Raw genomic sequence first — 19,807 nt, 5'->3', positions numbered from 1 at the left:
TTCTTTTGACTACATATCCAGAAGTGGGATGGCTGGATCATATGATAGTTCTGTTTTCAATTTTTTTGAGAAAACTTAATACTATTCTCCATAGTGGCTATACCAATTTACATTCTCACCAACAGTGCGAAGTAGTTCCCTTTTCTCCACATCCTTGCCAGTACTTGTAATCTCTTGTTAACCATTCTAACAGATATAAAATTATATCTCATTGTGGTTTTGATTTTCCCAGGTGATTAGTGATGTGAGCATCTTTTCAAGTACTTGTTGGCCCTGTGTATGTCTCTTCTTTGGATCCAGTTGATAGTGCTGTTCAGGTCAACTGTATCCTTACTGATTTTTTATTCCTGTTTGATCTATCAATTGTTGGGAAAGGGATGTTTAAGTCTCCAATTATAGTGATGGATTTGTGTGTTTCCCTATACTTTTGTATCAGTTGGGACTCAAATTGTATCAGTTTTGACTCAAATGTTTGACACTATTGTTAAATGCATACATTCTTGTTAAGTTTTTTGTCTCCTTAGAGAAATGATCTCTAAATTATTATTTAATATTTTTATCCTGAGAATTTCTCCTTTCTGAAGTGTTCTTTGTCTAAAATTAATATAGCTGCCCCAGTTTTCTCTTGATTCATGTGAGCAAGGTTTTTGTGTATGTCCATCCCTTTAGCTTCACTGGGTCTTTATATTTATAGTGGATTTCTTAAATTCAGTATATAATTGGTTCTTATATCTTTATTCATTGTGATAGTTTCTCTCTTTTAATTGATGTATTTCAACCATTTATATTTAAAGTGATTATCAATATAGTTGAATTAATATCTACTATTTTTGTAACTTTTCTCTTTGTTGCAGTTTGTTTCTTTTCCTTATCTTTTTCTCCTTTCTCTGGTTTTAATTGAGCATTTTACATGGTTTCAATTTAACTCTTCTCATAGCTTATCAATTATGGTTCCTTTAAAAATTTTAATGGTTTCTCTTGAGTTTTAGCATAAAAATTTTATATAAAATTTATATATATATTTATTTTTAATTAATTAATTTATTTAATTTTCCTTTTCCCTGAAGCACTTCTTTTAACATTTCTTTCAGTACAGGTCTACTGATAATAGCTTCCTTCAGTTTTTGTTTGAGAAAGTATTTATCCTTCAGAGCTTTTGAAGAATAATTTTACTGGATATAGAATTTGCATGATGTCTGATGAAAAATCGCTGCTATTCTTATCCTTGTACTCTACAAGATACTTCTTTTAAGATTTTGTGTCTTTTGTCTTCTTCAATTTGAGTCAATATAAGTAGATATCGATTTTTTAAAAATATTTATCCTGTTTGATAGTCTTTGAACTTCCTGAGTCTGTTGTTGGTATCAGCTCATTTTGGAAAATGCTTGGTCATTACTTCAAACATTTATTCGACTGTAGTCTTTCTTTATTCTATTTCTGGTATTTACATTACATACATGTAATACCTTCAGATATTGTTCCAGAGTTCATGGATGTTTTATTCTGTTTTGGGGGGGGCATCTTTTTCATTCTTTTTTCTCTCTGTATTTCAATTTTGGCAGGTTCTATTGAGCTGTCATCAGGCTCACTGATTATTTCCTCAGTTATTCTGGTCTACTTATGAGATCATCAAAGGAATTCTACATGTCTTTTACACTGGTTTTGGTTTCTAGATTTTCTTTTGATTTTTTTTTTTAGAGTTTCATCTTTCTGCCTGTTACCTATCTTTTCTTCTATATTGGCTACTTTTTTCATTAGAGCCCTTAAATATTAATTATAATTATCTTTAATTCCCATTCTGTTAGTTCCAAAATTTGTATAATATCTGAGTCTAGTTTTGATGATTATTTTTTCCATTTTGACTGTGTTTCAGCATGACTTGCCATTGTTTATTTAAAGCCAGACATGATGTATTGGGTAATAGGGACTGAGGTAAATAGTACTTTAATGTGAGGTAATAGGCATTCTGTCAATAATTGTTAATGAATGAATGAATGATTGAATGATAAATGTTCATATTACAAGGTCTAACTCTAAAATGAATGTTGTGGTTCCTTTAAGGTTTTACACCCTTTGGGAAAAGCAATGAACTTATTTTTTTTCTAACATGGAAATATTTTTTTTCAATGGAAGATGACAAACATTTTACTCTGTCAGTTGATTAAACTCTAGAGCTGTATGGTGCCATTGTTATTTACCTAAACTAGTAATACCATGTATGGTATAATATACCTGTTTCTTCCTATTTGTATTAGATTTTATAAATCTACTATAAAATTTTTATATATTTCAAATTAGAACATATTGCTATTATTATTAAAATACTACTCCATAACTGTCAGGGCTAGGAAGAAGCCAAAATTATGTTAACTGCCTGTCTACATATGCATACATGCACATATGTACACATACATATATATATATATATGTGTGATATATATTAATACAATATGTATTTTAATATATAGGCCGTCACATATGCAGACATACTCCCAATAATAGCTAAAACAATGATAGTAACATTAAGATTTTTTAAGAAAAGTTCTTATAATTCTAACAAATTTAATTATTTCAATAATTAAGTCTTTGCTATGACATGCAGTAATACAAAAAGTAGGTAAAACCAATCAGGTAATTACTGAATTAAATGTCTAGAATTACAGGACGGAATAGTGTTATATAAATATTAAACCTACTGAAGTAGAATTCAGTCACTGTCAACTTTAAGAACTTTGATAAGGCACTCTTTTCATTTTGCAAGAAAAACAAAGAATGAATTTGTAGGCAGACACGATTGTACTAATCGGTTGACATAAATTTCAGCTGCCATAAACGAATTCAGTTACATTTCGCTCATAGTACATGGAAGATTATAACAACAGAGGTTTCCTTGTTTCAGCTGCCTTCCCTATCTTTGCCATGGTTTTCTGTCTTCCCTACCTTTCACTGCACATGCACACAAACAAATGCACGTACATGGACACACCTTGCCCCAGATCTTAGTATGTCTCAGATAGCTTGTTTCCTCTGACCCCTAGCTTCTTTGCAGTTAATGACAGGAAAAGAGTGTGAAGTAGAAGTAGAAAACATGTAAATGCATTATAGTGATATCATTGGCTTTAGAAATCTAACTTTCAACTCAGAAATGTTTATACTAAATGTGAACATTGCTTTCTACACATGTGGAAAAGAGTCTAGGTCCTAGATTCTTTTAGGTACCTCGCTTGTTAAATATCTTCCTAAATAAGTTCAGAATCTTGAGTTCACTTAGTTTAGTAAATTGTATATAAAGCCCAAAAGTAGAAGTGAATTCCAAACTCTGTTTTAGAAAACACATGAACAAATGGTAATAGCTATCCTAGTGGGTAGCTGTTAAATCTAAAAATGTTTGCCAGATGTGGGTAGAGAAGTTTCTGAATACATCCCTTAAATTTCATCTTTGCTTTTTTATAACAAGTGATTCGTAGCCAAGATCAGTTATGACTAAGAACAGATCAAAGAGAATAAATGGAAAATAATTGTAAAGAAAGATGTCCCTTTGTGCCTTTGTATTTTTCTGCTACAATGAGAAGATGTAGTTTTGAGATTTTATAATTGTCACAATTTAGACTATAATTATTTCATCACTTTCTGAAGAGAAATTTAATCATATTGAAAATGTTAGGAAACTATTCTTTTTGTAATTGTAAATGTGTTATATTTTTGAAGAACTGAGTAGTCATCTACTTATTTTAGTGGAGAATTTATATTTAATAAAATGAAAAGCAGAGTTTAAAGTACCATGGTTTTCTAAAAAGAACAATGATGTTAATATATTAGCAACATGGCAAAATTAACTGCTTAGACAAAAAATTGAATTAAGCATTTTAAGATTTTCCTTAGCTATATAGATTTTCTGTTAGGTTTGAAAACATCTGTTTTGATTTTTAGAAGAAATCCTGACAATGCGTATTAAATTTTTACTCAGCAGTCTATATTTACGCTTTTTCATTTTTACAAATCTTCCAAAAGAACCAGTATTAATTGTGTACCAGAATCAAAAGTAAATTGTTATTTTGTGTTACAAGAGATGCATGTTTGATCCCTGGGTTGAGAAGATGCCCTGGAGTAGGAAATGGCAGCCTGCCAGTAGGAATGGCAGCCTCCAATATTCTTGCCTAGAAAATTCCATGGACAGAGGAGTCTGGTGGGCTAGAGTCTGTAGGGTCACAAAAAATCAGACAGGATTGAGCGCATGCGCACACACACACACACGTTGTATTACTTTTGCACTGTTAAATGGTCATATAATATATGGTGAAATGACATAAAATGTAACCACAAATGAGCTGCCTTGTATATATCTTAAAACATAAGACATTCTTTCCTAAGATATATCTCTTTGTATCTGTCTATCATAGAAAGGGGAAGTTTAAATATAGTTTCAAATGAAAAAATATCATTTGCATAGAAAACTATGTACTTACATTTGAGAAAAGCATGTATAACAATAGATTAATATGTACGATAGACTCCTCAGTTACAGAAACTTAATGAGTAACCTTTATTGCATATCTCTTGGTCTCTATATAGCAATCACCTTGTCTCTGACGGATGATGCCATTTATTTTGACCTGAAACCTGCCCTCTAGCCCATTTATTACTGCTTATATGATAGTACTTACTTTCAGTGTATTATTCACCATCAAGGGATGTATAAATGTATGATACTTCACAAATTATGTCTGTTATGGTTCACAGTTGATCAGTATGTACTCTCTCATTGATGTACAATTTATTTGATTCCAGAGATTTACTGAGCAGCTGCTATATTTACCAAATATATAATGTATTATGGATACATTGATAATGAAAACAGTTTTCTCTTTTGAAGGAACATGTCTTTTTATCACTGTCTCTTTTCCTCTTTTCCTTGGTCAGTTTTCCAACTCTCGATTGTGTCAAGAACATCTTCTAACTCCCTCTTTTTTTTGTATTCTTTTTTTCTTTCATGATAATACTAAGACTTTTTTTTTTGTTTCCTCTGATTGTACAAAAACAGTGTTGAGTATGTACTGGCACTTTAGCTTGAATCTAGGCAACCATACTAATAGTCATTGTATTTGTTACCATCACTCCAGTTTCACTTAAAAATATCTTTGATGAAGCAGAAGAATTATTAATTTTATTCAATCATGACCCTTAAGTGCATGTCTTTTAACAAATCATCTGTTTCACAAAATGGGAAGTATATAAACCTCCTGTTGCTTCATGTCTTGGTCTGTTGGTTGTTGTAATGAAAAGCGCTTGTGCAGTTGTTTGAGATGAACTAGCTGCTTTTTCCTGGAACACAATTTTTATTTAAAAGAACAAATGAAATACTATGGGTGGTTAGCGGAAATTCACTTGAAAAATGAACAAAAGAGCTTACTATTCAAGGAAAACAACCAATCCTGTTTATTGCCAATGATAAAATTTGAACATTTTTGAGCGAAAATTCAAATTTAATAAAAGTTCTGTCACTGTGAGCCTGACAGCTTCCTAATACTTAAAGACTTTTCCAGTGCGATTGGTGATAATTGATGAAACAGGATACAAAGAGATCATTGATAACGGTTTCAGAATCTGCATTGCAACTAAACTTTTTAAGAAATTTCTAGTTGTCAAGTTTTATTGTAGAATCAAAAAACACTACCATTATCTGAAAGGACTAATGAAAATACTCTTTCCTTTTCTAACTATATGTTAATGTAAGGCCAAATTTTCATCATATACCAAACCAAAAGACTACAATAGATTGAATGAAGAATCAAATATGTGAATCCAGTTGTCTTCTAATAAGCCAAATACTAAAGAGATTAACAAAAATATAATTAAAAAATGCTATTATTCTCTGTGACATTCTTCTGTTTTAGAAGATTTTTAAAATTAAAGTGGTTATTTATGTTAGCATGTATTGAGTTATTAATGAATCTAATCATTTAATTATTAAAATGAATTAATAACTTTAAAATTTTTCTCAGTTTTAATTTTTATTATAATAAATATCACTACACACAACCTCATAAACAAAAGGTCTTTGGGGTCATTGATAATTTTAAGAGTGTAAAGGATACCAAAAATTTAAGAAGCTGTTGTAGAGATATTCTTACATATGTGACCAGGATATTTAAGAATCCTCATAGCAGCATTGTCCATAGTAGCCCCATATCAGGAACTATAGCAAATTCTTCATCATTGAATGGATAATTAAATGGTGTATTTACAGTGGAAATCTATATAGCAGTGAAAATGAATGGTGTGTGTAGCTAGACAGCTCAGCCGAGATGATGCTTTCTAACATATTGTTGAATAAAAGAAGCAAGTTATAAAAGAATATGTGCACTGTGATTCCACTTGTATAGATTTCAAAGCCAGGCAAAGTTAACATATATTGTTTAGAGTTGCATAGGGAATGATTACCCCAGAAGTCAGGATAGTGGTTCTCTCTCAGGGTAAAAAGAAGGATATAACTGTTAAGGTGAGTACAGGAGACAAGTTCTTATTATTCTGAAAATGTGTGTTTCTTAAATTCGGTGGAGATATCATGGATGTTTGCTTTATAATTTATGTATAATATATGTTTTATTCCCTCATATCATATATTATGAACATAAGAGAATAAAATTAACCTCTCCAGAAAAATAAAACAACAAACAAGAAAATATGATTAAGAAATATGATAAGGGAGTTAATCTGACTGGTGACTAATTTCACATGCATTGTATATATTGCCTGCTATAAAACTCAGAGTCAATAAACCATCACACCTTTACATTATTTTTAAACAAAGCTGAAGTTTATCTTGAAGCAGTTGTTATAAGAATAATTCATAAGACCTCTGTTTCTTGCGGTCTTATTCAAAATGACTTTATACTCAGTTTGGCTGGATGCAAGACTTTTCCTAGGCACTTTTCCTATTGTGCGCTTGTGTTAAATGTCACCATGGAGAAATCTGAGGTTAATCTGATTATTTTACTATTACAGGTAATTTGATCTTTTGCCCTGTGTTGCCCCAAATATATTTCATTTTTGATGTCCAGTAATTTTACTAGGATGTGATGTAGTGTGGATGCACCTGTGTCAGTTTTTCCTAGGATGTAGAATAATTCACATTTGATGAGATTTGAGCCATTTTTATTTCTTGAAAGTTTTCTTGTATTTTTAAATCACTTTTCTTAGTGTTTATTATTTTGATTCTTCTCTTTGGGAATAATAGTGATACATGTATTGGATTCTTTTACTTTGATCCTTTTAAACTCTGCTCTTTTTACTTCTGTGAGGAATATTTTTAGCAGTTGCCTGTTTTTCTTTTTGCTACCTCAGCATGGCCTTTTTCTTGTAATAGTTTTATTCTCCCCCTCCTCCATTTATTCCCTCTGACAGTTCATGTTTTCATCTCTTGTCTTACCATATCTTCCCTGATTACTTGTATCTCTATGTTGAATTCTTATTTTTCTGAAATGATGGCTTTGTTAAGTTTGGGTTCATATGTGTCCAATTTTTATCTTTTCTGTAGCAATATTTTTTTCTGCCAGATGTCCTTCATCTTCTGTTTGTACTTTCCTATTCTTTTTTTTCTTTTAAATATTTAATATATTTGTAGACACACTTCTTTTTTCCTGTTGAACCACACATCTTTGAATGAGTTTGATTTTTCTGGATGAACTACTTGTAGAAGGTTATGTTGCAGAGGGACCAGAGCTACTTTGTCAACAGAAATGTATTAATGATATACAGTGTTGCACGACTGAAATTCTTTAACCCTGTATTTTTTTTTTTTTGATAACTACTGGCAAGATAGAATCTCTCTTTCACCTTTTCTCACTGATAGACTGATTCCTACAAATATGGTTTGACTTACTCCCCAGTCAGCCCCATCTACTCTTCTGACAACTAGAATAAGGGTGTATATTCCAACAGTTTGCACCCTTATTCCAGCTGTTTATAAGAAAGTATTGTTGGTTCTGTCCCTCAGGTTGTTGCACTTAACTTTGGAGAACATGCTCTACTCGTTTTAGCTTAGATCAATTATTACTGTCCCCTCTGTGTGTCTTTCTTCATTGCTGTTTGATTTTTCTGTCTTTAGTCATCCTTCCACATACATTATGTCATGGTGGTTTATGGTTTTACAAGTTTTCTACTTTTCATTGAATGTGGAGTTTATGTTTCTTTTTTCCCATTTTTTTATTGCTTTTGAGTGATATATTAGAGGAAAAGGGAAAACTTTTTACTCGCAGTGTAGAAATAAGTGTCCTTTAAACTTTTGAGATACAATCAGAAGTACTAAGATATGAGAAAGGAAATTCCTAGTCTTTCATTTGTATCGCCTGGGGGAGGTTGAGCTGAAAATGTTCATCAAACAATTTATTTCCTGGGAAAGAAAGAAAGCAAAAAGCCTACTTTTTTAAAATAGATTTTGTACTTAATTTTCTGAAAAGTTAAGAATAATAATTTTGGAGTACTTTGGTTTCAGGATTACTTGTCAGTTCAGTCACTCAGTCATGTCCAACTCTTTGCAACCCCATGAATCGCAGCACACCAGGCCCCCCTGTCCATCACCATCTCCCGGAGTTCACTCAAACTCACGTCCGTTGAGTCGGTGATGCCATCCAGCCATCTCATCCTCTGTCGTCCCCTTTTCCTCCTGCCCCCAATCCCTCCCAGCATCAAGATTACTTAGCTTAGCTTTCCATAATTGGCTATGCTATCCTTGTTATTATTTAGTCACTAAGTCGTGTGACTCTTTGCAACCCTATGGCCTGTAGCCCACCAGCCTCCTCTGTCTGTGGAATTTCCTAGGCAAGAACACTGGAGTGGGTTTCTGTTTCCTAATGATGTTATCCTAATCAAGTACAAGCCTCTATCATTGGATTGGCGATTTGTTTTTGCCTTACTTATCAGCCAGTAAGTTAGCTTATTACTGTTGTATGGATGCTAGCAAAAGGCATGAGTTTCTGGATCAGGCACTTAAGCACAGCAAGTAGTATAAGCATTAGCATATTTATTTTGTTTCCTTTTGGAAGGAACCCAAAATCACACATGGGCAGCACAGTATGGCCTCAGATAAATGCCACACAAGTAGTGGGTTTATATCAAAACTGAGAAACAGTGAGCTTGGGGAATCTAATACTTTTATGTGAGCTAAGTTGCTTCAGTCATGTCCAACTCTTTGCAACCCTATGGACTGTAGCCAGGCTCCTCTGTCCTTGGGATTCTCCAGGCAAGAAAATACTGGAGTAGGTTGCCATTTCTTTCTCCAGGGGATCTTCCCAACCCAGGGATTAAATCTGAGTCTCTTGTCTCCTACACTGGCAGACAGGTTCTTTACCACTAGGGCCACCTGGGAAGCCCAATACTTTTATGACAAGTAATAAGTAAACCTGCTATTTGTCCAGGGAGATGTAACCTCATTTCTCAAAGTTATTCTGAGGAATGTCCTGGGGCCTGGGTTAAGAACAAGCCTTGCAGACTTATCATACTCAACAAAATGTGGGAAATTACAAGAGCGTCTCTCTCATTTCTCTTTCTCTCTACCTCTATGTGTCTTTATCTCTCTCTGTCAAACAAATGACAATCATTACCTAATCTGAAGTATTTTATTAAACACATAAAACCAACCATGATAATGTTCTCTTCCTATCACTATTCTTTCAGTGGAGTGGGCACCAGGTTCACTAACTCTCCTTTTTTTTTTTTTTAAATTATTATTTACCTCAAGAACAGGGAGCTGAGTTTATTTTATATCTATTTATCTATCTTTCCTTAGATCTTGGCACATCATCATTATCAGTCCCAGCAAGAACCCTTCTTGTTTTAATATGTGTTGTGCTTAGTTACTCAGTTGTATCCAACTCTTTGCAACCCCATGGACTATAGCTTACCAGGCTCCTCTGTCCATGGGGATTCTAGGCAGGAATACTGAAGTGGGTTGCCATGCCCTCCTCTAGGGCATCTTTCCAACCCAGGAATCGAACCCATGTCTCTCACATTGCAGCTGGATTCTTAACCATCTGAGCCACGAAGGAAGCCCAAGAATACTGAAATGAGTAGCCTATCCTTTCTCCAGGGGAACTTCCCAACCCAGGAATCGAACTGGGGTCTCCTGTATTGCAGGCAGATTCTTTATCAGCTGAGCTACCAGGGAAGCCCTGTTTTAATATATGTAAATGTGTATTTCCGTATTCCCGTTTTCACTCCCATTTCTTCCCTCTTTCCTTTAATAAATTTGATACCTATATTTGGGCTCCCCAGGTGGCACTAGTGGTAAAGAACACCTCCCAGTGCAGGAAGCATAAAGGATGAGGGTTGGATCCCTGGGTCGGGAAGATACCCTGGAGAATGGAATGGCAACCTGCTCCAGTATTGTTGCCTGGAGAATCCCCATGGACAGAAGAGCCTGGTAGACTACGGTCCATGGGATCACAAACAGTCAGACATGACTGAAGTGACTTAGCATATTTGAAATCATCTGTATCCTTGCAAAATATTGCAGATTGTTTTATATATGTCTGTTTATTTTTTAACTTTTTAAGTTTGAAATGTTTGCAAAGTTATGGAGAAAATGATATAGTAGAAAGAGTTCCCATATGTCCTTGAGTCATATTTTTTAATTATTAATATTTTGCAACATTTCTTTCTCTTTTTGTATATGTACGTGTATTTTTTTCTGTACTATCTGAAAATAAGTTGAAGACATGCCCCTATCGCTAAATATTTCAGTACCTTTCCTAAGAAGAAAAAACAATCTCTTACATAACCACAGTATGATTATCAAGTTAGTTTTAACATTTATACACTATTATTATCTGATATGTAATCCATATTCAAATTTCCTCAGTTGTCTCAGCAGTGCTTTTTTTAACCTTTCCCTCTTCCAGTCTAGTTTCTGTTGCATTTGCTCATGTCTCTTTAGTCTTTAACTCTCTGAACAGTTCCTTGGCCTTTCTTTGTTATTTGATAATATGTATGTAATTTTTGTTTGTATGATATACTGGTATAGACCTTGTTCCTTTGCTCAATTTTTCAGTGTTTCTAAGATCCACCTATATTTATGTGTAGACGTCTATCTTGTTTGTTACTTCCAACTTCTGCTTAGTTTTCAGTTTACTTATCCATTCCCCAGTGACAAGCACCTATATTGTCTTCAACTCCTTGCTATTGTAAATAGTTCTGTCACTAACATCCTCATACATGTTCCTTTTAGGAATATTTCTGGAATATCTCTCTAAGAATAGAATTGCTGGGTCATAATGTTTCTTCTATTTAATCAAAGTACTGCTGAATTGCCCTATGGAACAGCTGCCCTACCACACTTTAACTGTTCTATACTAAGATCTCAGTTTCTCTATACCATTGCAATATTTAGTCCTAGGTAACATTCTCATTTTTGCTAATATAATGGTTTAAAGTTTGCTCTCATTTATTTTCTCTAATTACTAATGAATTTCATTTCTTTTGCCAAACTCCTCATTGATAGAGTTTCTTCAGGAAGGAACTTTTCTGTAATACACACACACATACACACACCACAGGCGCTTGCACACACACACACACACACACTCCAGCCTGGTCAATGTACTAGAGGGATATTTTGAAGCTGATGTCATGAATGGCAATTGTAAAGTCCCATTTCACTTTGTGTCACTGTCAGTAAACCAGTTGACATTAGTCATATCATTTCTCGGATTTCTTACATTTTAAATATAATTTGTAAAAGTATACATTCTCCTAGACAACTGAAACCAAGATACTTAAGACAGCTATCTGCACCTGACCCTGAAACTATGAAGACTGTGTAGAAATAGAATTTAAGATTTACTTCTTCAGATACTTGAATTCGTCAATTTTCAAATCTTTTCCCTTATTTACTTCTGAATTTTTAAAAACTATGTACCCTATTGGTTATTTTTCAGTGGGTGTCCAAAATTTGTTATGTCTAACTAATTGCAAAGGATAGAATTTCTAGAGTACTGCAAAAATTACTATGTAAAAAGTTAAAACCTCCTTAAATATACCTGATTGAATCTAAATGCCATAGCAATTTGGTAACTATCATTGTGCATTTTGAAAATACACTAATAGGTTCTTCTGGTTTTTGTTTCTTATTCTTACAATGTTGTATTGGTTTCTGTCATATAGCAACATGCATTAGCCATAGTTATACATACATCCTCTCCCTCCCTGGCCTTCCTCCCCTCCCTCCATCACATCCCTCCAGGTCATCATGGAGCACCAGACTGGGCTCCCTGTGCTGCACAACAACTTCTCACAGGCCATCCATCTTACACCTGATAGTGTGCATATGTTGATGCCACTTTCTCCATTCCTCTCACACTCCCTGTCCCCGACTGTGTCCACAAGGCCATTCTCTACATCTGTGTCTCCATTCCTTCCCTGCAAATCGGTTCAACAGTGCCATTTTCTAGATTTCATATATATGCATTAATATACTGTTTGTGTTTTTCTCTTTCTGACTTACTTTATTTAACAGGCTCTAGGTTCATCCACTTCACTAGAACTTACTCAAAGTCATTCTTTTTTATGGCTAAGAAATATTCTATTGTGTATGTGTACCACAGCTTCTTTATCCATTTGGTTCTTCTTTTATAGTCAAATTTACATCTTTTTTTCCCCTTCGTTAGCTCAGCATTTCTGCTGCTCCTTTCCCTCCCAGTATATCATTCCTAATGCATATTTTAATATTTCTTAATATTTTTTAAAAACATGTTTTTATGCTTAAAAGTATTTCAATTATATAAAATATCTCTACAACAAAAAATTTAAGTTACAATTACATTTTTTAAATTTCCTGTGATCATAAAAAATCTTTTTTCTGGATTATGTGTTCATTACATTACAATTATTAATAACTGATTAGAAGAATATGTATATATTATGAATTTTAATAAATAGTTAAATATAAAAATAAAGTTTATCTTAGAAAATATATCTTTATTAGACTTGATCTTAGCCAAAAGACCAAGAAGTAATAGAAGATGTATCTTTCAATGTATATTTTCAATTACTGTATTTACCTCTGTACTGTTAGAGTAAGACAGGATTTCAGCACCAATTCAGCTTTTTTATTTTTTTTTCTATAGATGTGAATGTTGATAAAATTGGATCACATAAGTAGTTGAGATGAAGAGATTTTATTATAGAAATATCAGTCAGTTCTTTAAACTTCTTTTGAATTATTTGTTAACACATAAACTTGGGGCTCTATCATCAAAATTTTTAACAACCCATCAGCTGTTAATTTGATTATATCGTCCTATAAACTTGATGAAAGCAAGAAACTACATATGTTACTCAATCACTGAAATCATTCTTCTTAGTCCCGACACTGTTTCTAATTGTCTCTTTCCTTGACACCCATGTTTTTATACCCTGAGGCAATGAACTATTACAAAATTATGATGAGTGAAAGGTAAATTTTTCTGTTGTAAGGTGGGAGAAATATGATTTCAACAGAAACTTTGCTTTCATAGAAAAGAATAAATAAGAAATTATGGAATCTTTAAAAAATGATTTTCTTAAGCCATCTGTGCCTGCATATACCTATCTTAACATAACTCAGGGATTTGTATGCTGCTGCTGCTAAACAGAAATGATATTTTTAAAGCTGTCATTATTCCAAAAAAAATCATATAGCATCAACCTTTGTGAGAAATATGGAGTATTAAGTTTATTGAATTATAAATTTACAGTAAGGAACTTTTTAATGTAAATCAATAGCTATAAATTTATATATGTTTTGACAAAATGTATATCTAATTCAACAAACAGTATACTCCATCATTATGTTCCTGGAAGAGGTTGGCTTGAGTGTGTTGATGTCAAACCCAAGACTAAGTATTAATATTCTTGGAAGGTTATTTGGTGGTTTAATTTAGGGCTCTCTATAATTCTGTTCTTTTGCTTATGTTAGTCCCTACACCTGAATAATTAGTTCCTCCTCCCTCGTCCCACCATATCTGTCTTAATGATAGCTCTTTTATATTATATTTGTGAATTCACCTTCCCATATATGTCTCAAATCTAATCCCTCTTCTCTGTCCCATGCCCTCATTCAGATCTACCTCATTTCTCAATTGGTTATCATCTTTTATCTGTGTTCCCTGGCTCCATTCTCTTTCCATTCCATTGTCTCCACCACAGAATTACTATAATAATTTTTCTAAAATTTGGATCAATTCCATATTCTCCTGCTTAGAAATTTTCAGTTGCTCTTACTGACAAATCTTTAAAGTCTGTGCACTTCCTAAAGTGTTGATACTTTCTTACATTTATTAGCTTGAGACTATCTGTTCTCAACTACTTTTCCAAATTTTTCTCCAGCAACTATTCTTAATTGTTTCTTACTTGTGTCACACAAATTACTTATTTCCTTGAACAGATATAATGGTGCACTTACTAGAATGTCACAGTGGACACAACAAGGATATTTTTTAGTGATTTCACCTAAACTTCTGGCTACTTGTGATGAAAGACTTAACTTTATTCATATGCAGTGATCCTTTACAGAAAAATTTTATAATTTATCATTGAGATATGTTTTTAGATCACAGTGATAGCACTCAGCATGGCTATTGGACACAGGAAAAAAATGGCAAAGTAAAGCTTTAAAAAATCAGAGAGGCCATGGTAAAGAATAGACTATATTCATAATCCTTAAATGTATCAAGATTTTTCAAAAGGTGGTTTGAAAGCACATACACACACAAACATAAATTACAAAATGTATTGAATTCTCCTTTATACATATTAATAAGAAAAAGAGTTTTTATGTTTGGCCTATAACGTAAAACTCTATGGATAATAACTATCTTTTTATAATTCCTTTTTGGACTCAGCATTATGAAATAGCTTGAACTCTAGCAGATATTAGGTAGGTTCTACTAACAATTTCAACACTTAGTAACTGTATGATTTTTATGGGTCAATTATACATCCACTGTCTGTTCAAGGAGAGACTGTATCATATGAGATAACATTTGAGAGTATATTATAAATTTAAACAGGTTTAAAAACACATTGTATCATTGAATTATTCCTTAATCTCTTTACATTAATCCTATATTTCCTTAGAGAATCTAGTCTATCTTGATAGAAGCCATATGTTGATAGGGCTAATAAATGATCCAATAAGGAAAAAAAACATATTGAGGGTTTGTTTTATTTATTTTTTTCTAATTTTTTTCTTTTATGTTTCTTATGTTTCTTCCTTGTCAAAACAGTTTTGGTATGAACCATGATGGAATTGGAAATTCTTGTGGGACAAAAGGTCATGAAGCAGCAAAACTTATGGCAGCTCACATTACTGCAAATACCAATCCCTTTTCCTGGTCTGCCTGCAGTCGAGACTATATCACCAGCTTTCTAGAGTAAGTAATCCTCTGGAGAGTGATGATGAATTGCTCCAGAAGTAAGCCATTGATAGAAGCCTAATATGTAGTGCTTCAAACTGCATAATGAGTAACTTTTATAGGTCCCAGTGATACTTCAGACTGTTCCCCAAATACTTTAATATATCACTCTGGCAAATTTTTAATTTTTTCTTTGTACTCAAATAGAACACAGACTAAATTAGGGGGACACAAACAGATTAAGGAACTGGAGTAAGACTGTAAAAGGGGTTGATGATATGAGTTAGAAATGTTAAACAAATGGGAAGGAATGTTAGAAAGAATTTAGATTTACATAATTTAGTAATGCATAATCCAAGCCTTAATCCAGTGATTACATATTTCATTTTGTTGGTTAAAAAAAAAAAAAACTGAGTTCTGTAGAAATGCCAAAGTATCTAATAGTAACAAACAACAACAACAAAAAACCAAACACCCAGGAAATGAAAATAAGAAAATGAAAATTTGTCTTTGAAAATGTATTAAATGACTCATCTTTTCTCCAGTTTGAGAACTCCTTTGCTGGTCCTTTAACGTATATTCTAAGAGTCCAGTTATTTAAATTTGAAGACTATAAATTAGGTGTAACTATGTTGAGGAAAGCAGATGTTTTTCCATATTTCACCTGCATAGAACTTTAAGATTAGCCTTTGGAAACTGTTAGACTTAGGTCTCACTCTCTAACAGTGTGACCTTGGTCATTCATGTTTGTTACTTAAACTTCTAATAGTCAGTGACTTCATTTATTGAATAAATTTAGGTAATGATACACATATCATCAAGTTGTTATGTAAATAATTATGCATAACACTATAATGTATATAAAGCACTTAATAGACATTCATGATGTGGTATATTAAATAATATCGAGGTTTTAAGCAGTGTTTTTCTATCATTACCTTTAACTGTTTTCTGCCATTTTTTTCTGAGGAGGAGTGGTTAAGTATTCTGAAAAAGTTGGTCATACACAAAGTATAGGAGAGCAACAGAAATTTTTTGTTTAAAGTTCACCTTAACATGATCATAGTGTAACATTTTAGAAATTTGGAGGGAGACCTGGGTTTGATCCCTGGATCGGGAAGATCACCTAGGGAAGGGAATGGCTATCCACTCCAGTATTCTTACCTGGAAAATTCCATGGACAGAGGAGCCTGGCAAGCTACAGTCCATGGGTTGCAAAGAGTTAGACACAACTGAGTGACCAACATTTTCTTTTAACACTATGCAGGGTAACATTACTTATTAAGATTTTGGTTCATATCTGCTAAGAACCAGATTATATTCTTAAAACTTATAATTGCATATTTTTAAAAGCCCCAGACAAGAGATTTTATTAATAAATTACCGAGAGCAATGCTTTGCTCAAAGATCAAAAGACAAGTGTTTAAAATGGACTCTTTTGAATTAATGTGATAATGAAATTGAAGGAATTGGAAGTATTTTTAGAAGGTAGCTCTTCTGAATAGCTATACTATAACCTAACAATTTTTAATCTTTGTAATAGATAAATTATATTACTTGCCTTGTGCCAAAACTTGGTGAAGGAGCACAGAAAATTTGACATCTTTTTGTAGTTTTTTAACACAAAGCACTAGCAATATCATTTTCTGAGATGTTTTAATAAGACCATATAACCTAAATTTTAAGCACTGTTGAAGATCTACTCTGTCTAGAAATCAAGCCAGATCTGGAAACTCTCCCTTGACTTGGCTCACGTTTTTATAATGGAATCTTAGTGTCTATCTCCAGAAAGACAAAGTGTATGAATGCTCAGTATTCCTGTGCATTTTTGCATTTCCTCTGCTTGTTTTTTTTTTTTTTTTTTTCCTTCCCCAAGTACATCATTTCTCATTCCTCTGTCTTGTTTCTGTTGTACAGCCCATTTGCTAGGAATATCTCTTTATACTAAATACAAGGACTGGTTTTGATCTCTTGCCAGACCCTGTGTAGTTAAAACTGTATTAAGGCTGTTAAAACATTCCAAAAGGGAATCCCTAAATTGCTGATAAAATACAGTTAAGAAATCACCACTGGTTTGAGGAGAGATGTAAAATTATTGCTGGTTGCAATAAATCATTCCACTGAATTAATTGAAAGAATTAATCCAAAAACCATTATGTAAGCCTTATTACCTCTTTGCGTTTTCTATGTGTAAGCATAATTAGTGTTGACAGGGTTCTAGTGGGTTTATTATCCTGTATTTTATAAAAATATTTCTGTTGCATCCTCATGGGAATGCTCACAAAGTTAAAGGCATTAGTAAAAGATAGTTGTGAAAGACAATGGGTAGGGATTTGGGGAGAAGTTGGCATCTCTTCCGCCTCTCTTTAACAGTAAACTAAACAACTCTGATTGTAATCTGACCAAGTAATAAAGGTTTTTTAAACACAAGGCCCTTTAAAAAGGTCAGTTCACTGGAGCACAAAGATACAATAGTAACTTTCTTGAATTTCTTTGTTCCTCTTTATTAATGCAGGGGACTTAATTGCTTTAACAGCTTTGTGTGATATTTTTAAAAATCCAGTGATATTTTGATTAGGGATTGAGGTTACATTTATGTTTTATAGTTGGCTCAAAAAGACTCATAACATTTTATTTTAGTTTCTCTTCTCAAGAAAAAGAAATCTTGAAAGATGAATTGTTTAGGAATTGCAGCCCTGCCAACAGAATGCATACTTTTCTCTACTTAGTGACTATATAGGCCAAAGATGATGGTGGATTTTAACAATAAGCTTTCTATGATTTATAGAGATTCACTATTCACTATGTTCAACTGAAAGCAATTCCATGGCCTTTAAATGCCAATAGAGTAAAAAAGTCTCTCGTGTCATTCTGAAACACTAGGTGCTATTGATCAATCAGGAGATGGTGTTTACCAACTCCCAATATTTTTTTTCAGATTTCTTAAACTCGGTGATTCAATAAGTGGTTCATGAATCGCCCAGAAGCCGTCCTGATTAAATAATAAAGAACCCATTACCGTTAAAATGGACGTGTTATGCCAGCTTCTGATGTTTTCGACGACGGCTTTGCAGGTAGTGTCCTTCCTATCTGCCTGCGGGACTTATTTATTTATTTATTCATTTATTTATTTATTTAGAAACTAGAGAAGATGAACCTGGTATTATGGCTCACATTCATTGATGTCTATGGGCTAATTTACCAGGCAGTAGAAGGCAGCCAGAAGTAATTGAGGCCAGTTTTTCATACATTTTCCACCACTTAGTGGTAGTACAGAGTAATTTCCTATAGTCCTCAAAAATCCTGGGGCCTCTGTGAATCAACTCTTGCTCTATTTAAAGTCTGTTATATTGTTTGAACTGTCAGAGATCCGTAGCAAAATTTCCTACAGTTCCAAATTAAATATTTTCACAGAAAAGATGGAAGCTGAAAAAAAGAGAAGCAATATTATGGTTGAAGATGAACTAGAAAGAAAGGTAGAGCTGCAAGAGAAGTGATATAAGATGAACAGGACAAGTAAGGCACTTAACAATTCTTCTAGAGCAATTACTTTTGAATGTCACTATCAGTAGTCTATTAGACAGAAAACAACTTTTATAGATGGGACCTCTTTTTTATGTGGAGCCAAAAAACAGCTTAGCAAAACAAATTTCTCCTCCTTCCATTTATCTGACATATTTTGGGGACTTCACTCTAACCCATAAATATCTTTGATAAGTCATAATTACATGTGGAGAAAAAGAGCATAACTTAGTAAACATGATTAGCATAGTGTTTGCATATTGGAAGCCTCAAGTTCAGTTGTGTTCAAGTATCCTAGTCCTATAGAGGGCAAGAGATAAAGGTCTTAGAGTAATTCATTTTAAAGGTAATATATTATTAGTTTTGTGAAGATTGGTAGAGCAGTTTATGAAAATGTAGTAGGTAAGACACTTGACTTGCCATAGATGAGACACCTAATTCATTTTTGCTTAACTTACGTGTGTTAGCACAACTTTATAGGAAAAGGTAGATGTTATATTATCTGTTAACTTTTTGTTGTTGTTGTTAAGAAACTGTTAAGATATAATCAGGGTTATATTGAAAGATCTATTTCTTAGATTAACCCACTGTTATAGGCTGAAGATCTGTACTTTATAGTGTAATTGTTTAACTGAAAAATAAATCTAAAATTACAATTATGTTTTCATGTGTTCTGGAAACAAAGCCAAAACACCATATTTTACATAAGAATCTGTACATTTTAATTGAAGACACAAATCTGGCTCATGTTCCTATATTCAAAGCTAATTTTTGAACTCTGTAAATAAGACTTCTCTAAATTAGAAGTGGAATACATAAAATATGACTTTGCTCTCATTCTGTAAGGATTTCTGGAACTGTAAATATACTTTGATTTACTAAGAGTTTCATAATTA

The 19,807-nt window shown here is 33.0% G+C and overlaps 1 protein-coding gene across 22 annotated transcripts in view; it reads left to right on the top strand.

The window, feature by feature from the left end:
* ADAMTS6 (ADAM metallopeptidase with thrombospondin type 1 motif 6) overlaps window positions 1-19,807 on the top strand; it is a 279,491-nt gene that overhangs the window by 116,676 nt on the left and 143,008 nt on the right. For 21 of the 22 annotated variants that reach the window (XR_015148908.1, XR_015148909.1, XR_015148911.1 and 18 more), the window contains one exon: window positions 15,261-15,407. Coding sequence is in view for 10 of the 22 variants with exons in the window: in XM_086361952.1 (XP_086218078.1) it covers window positions 15,261-15,407 (147 nt within the window). In the remaining 12 variants the exon portion in view is untranslated. Of the gene's footprint in view, window positions 1-15,260; window positions 15,408-18,327; window positions 18,464-19,807 lie in introns of those variants that run through there. The other variant, XM_086361960.1, reaches the window with a different exon arrangement.

This window comes from Bos grunniens, chromosome 20 (genome assembly GCF_055505025.1).
Source record: "Bos grunniens cultivar Pamir isolate PY7600 chromosome 20, Bosgru_T2T1.0, whole genome shotgun sequence".
Classification (NCBI taxonomy): Eukaryota; Metazoa; Chordata; class Mammalia; order Artiodactyla; family Bovidae; genus Bos; species Bos grunniens.
The sequence above is the reverse complement of the archived record's forward strand: the minus strand, read 5'-3'. Positions and strand labels throughout refer to the sequence as shown.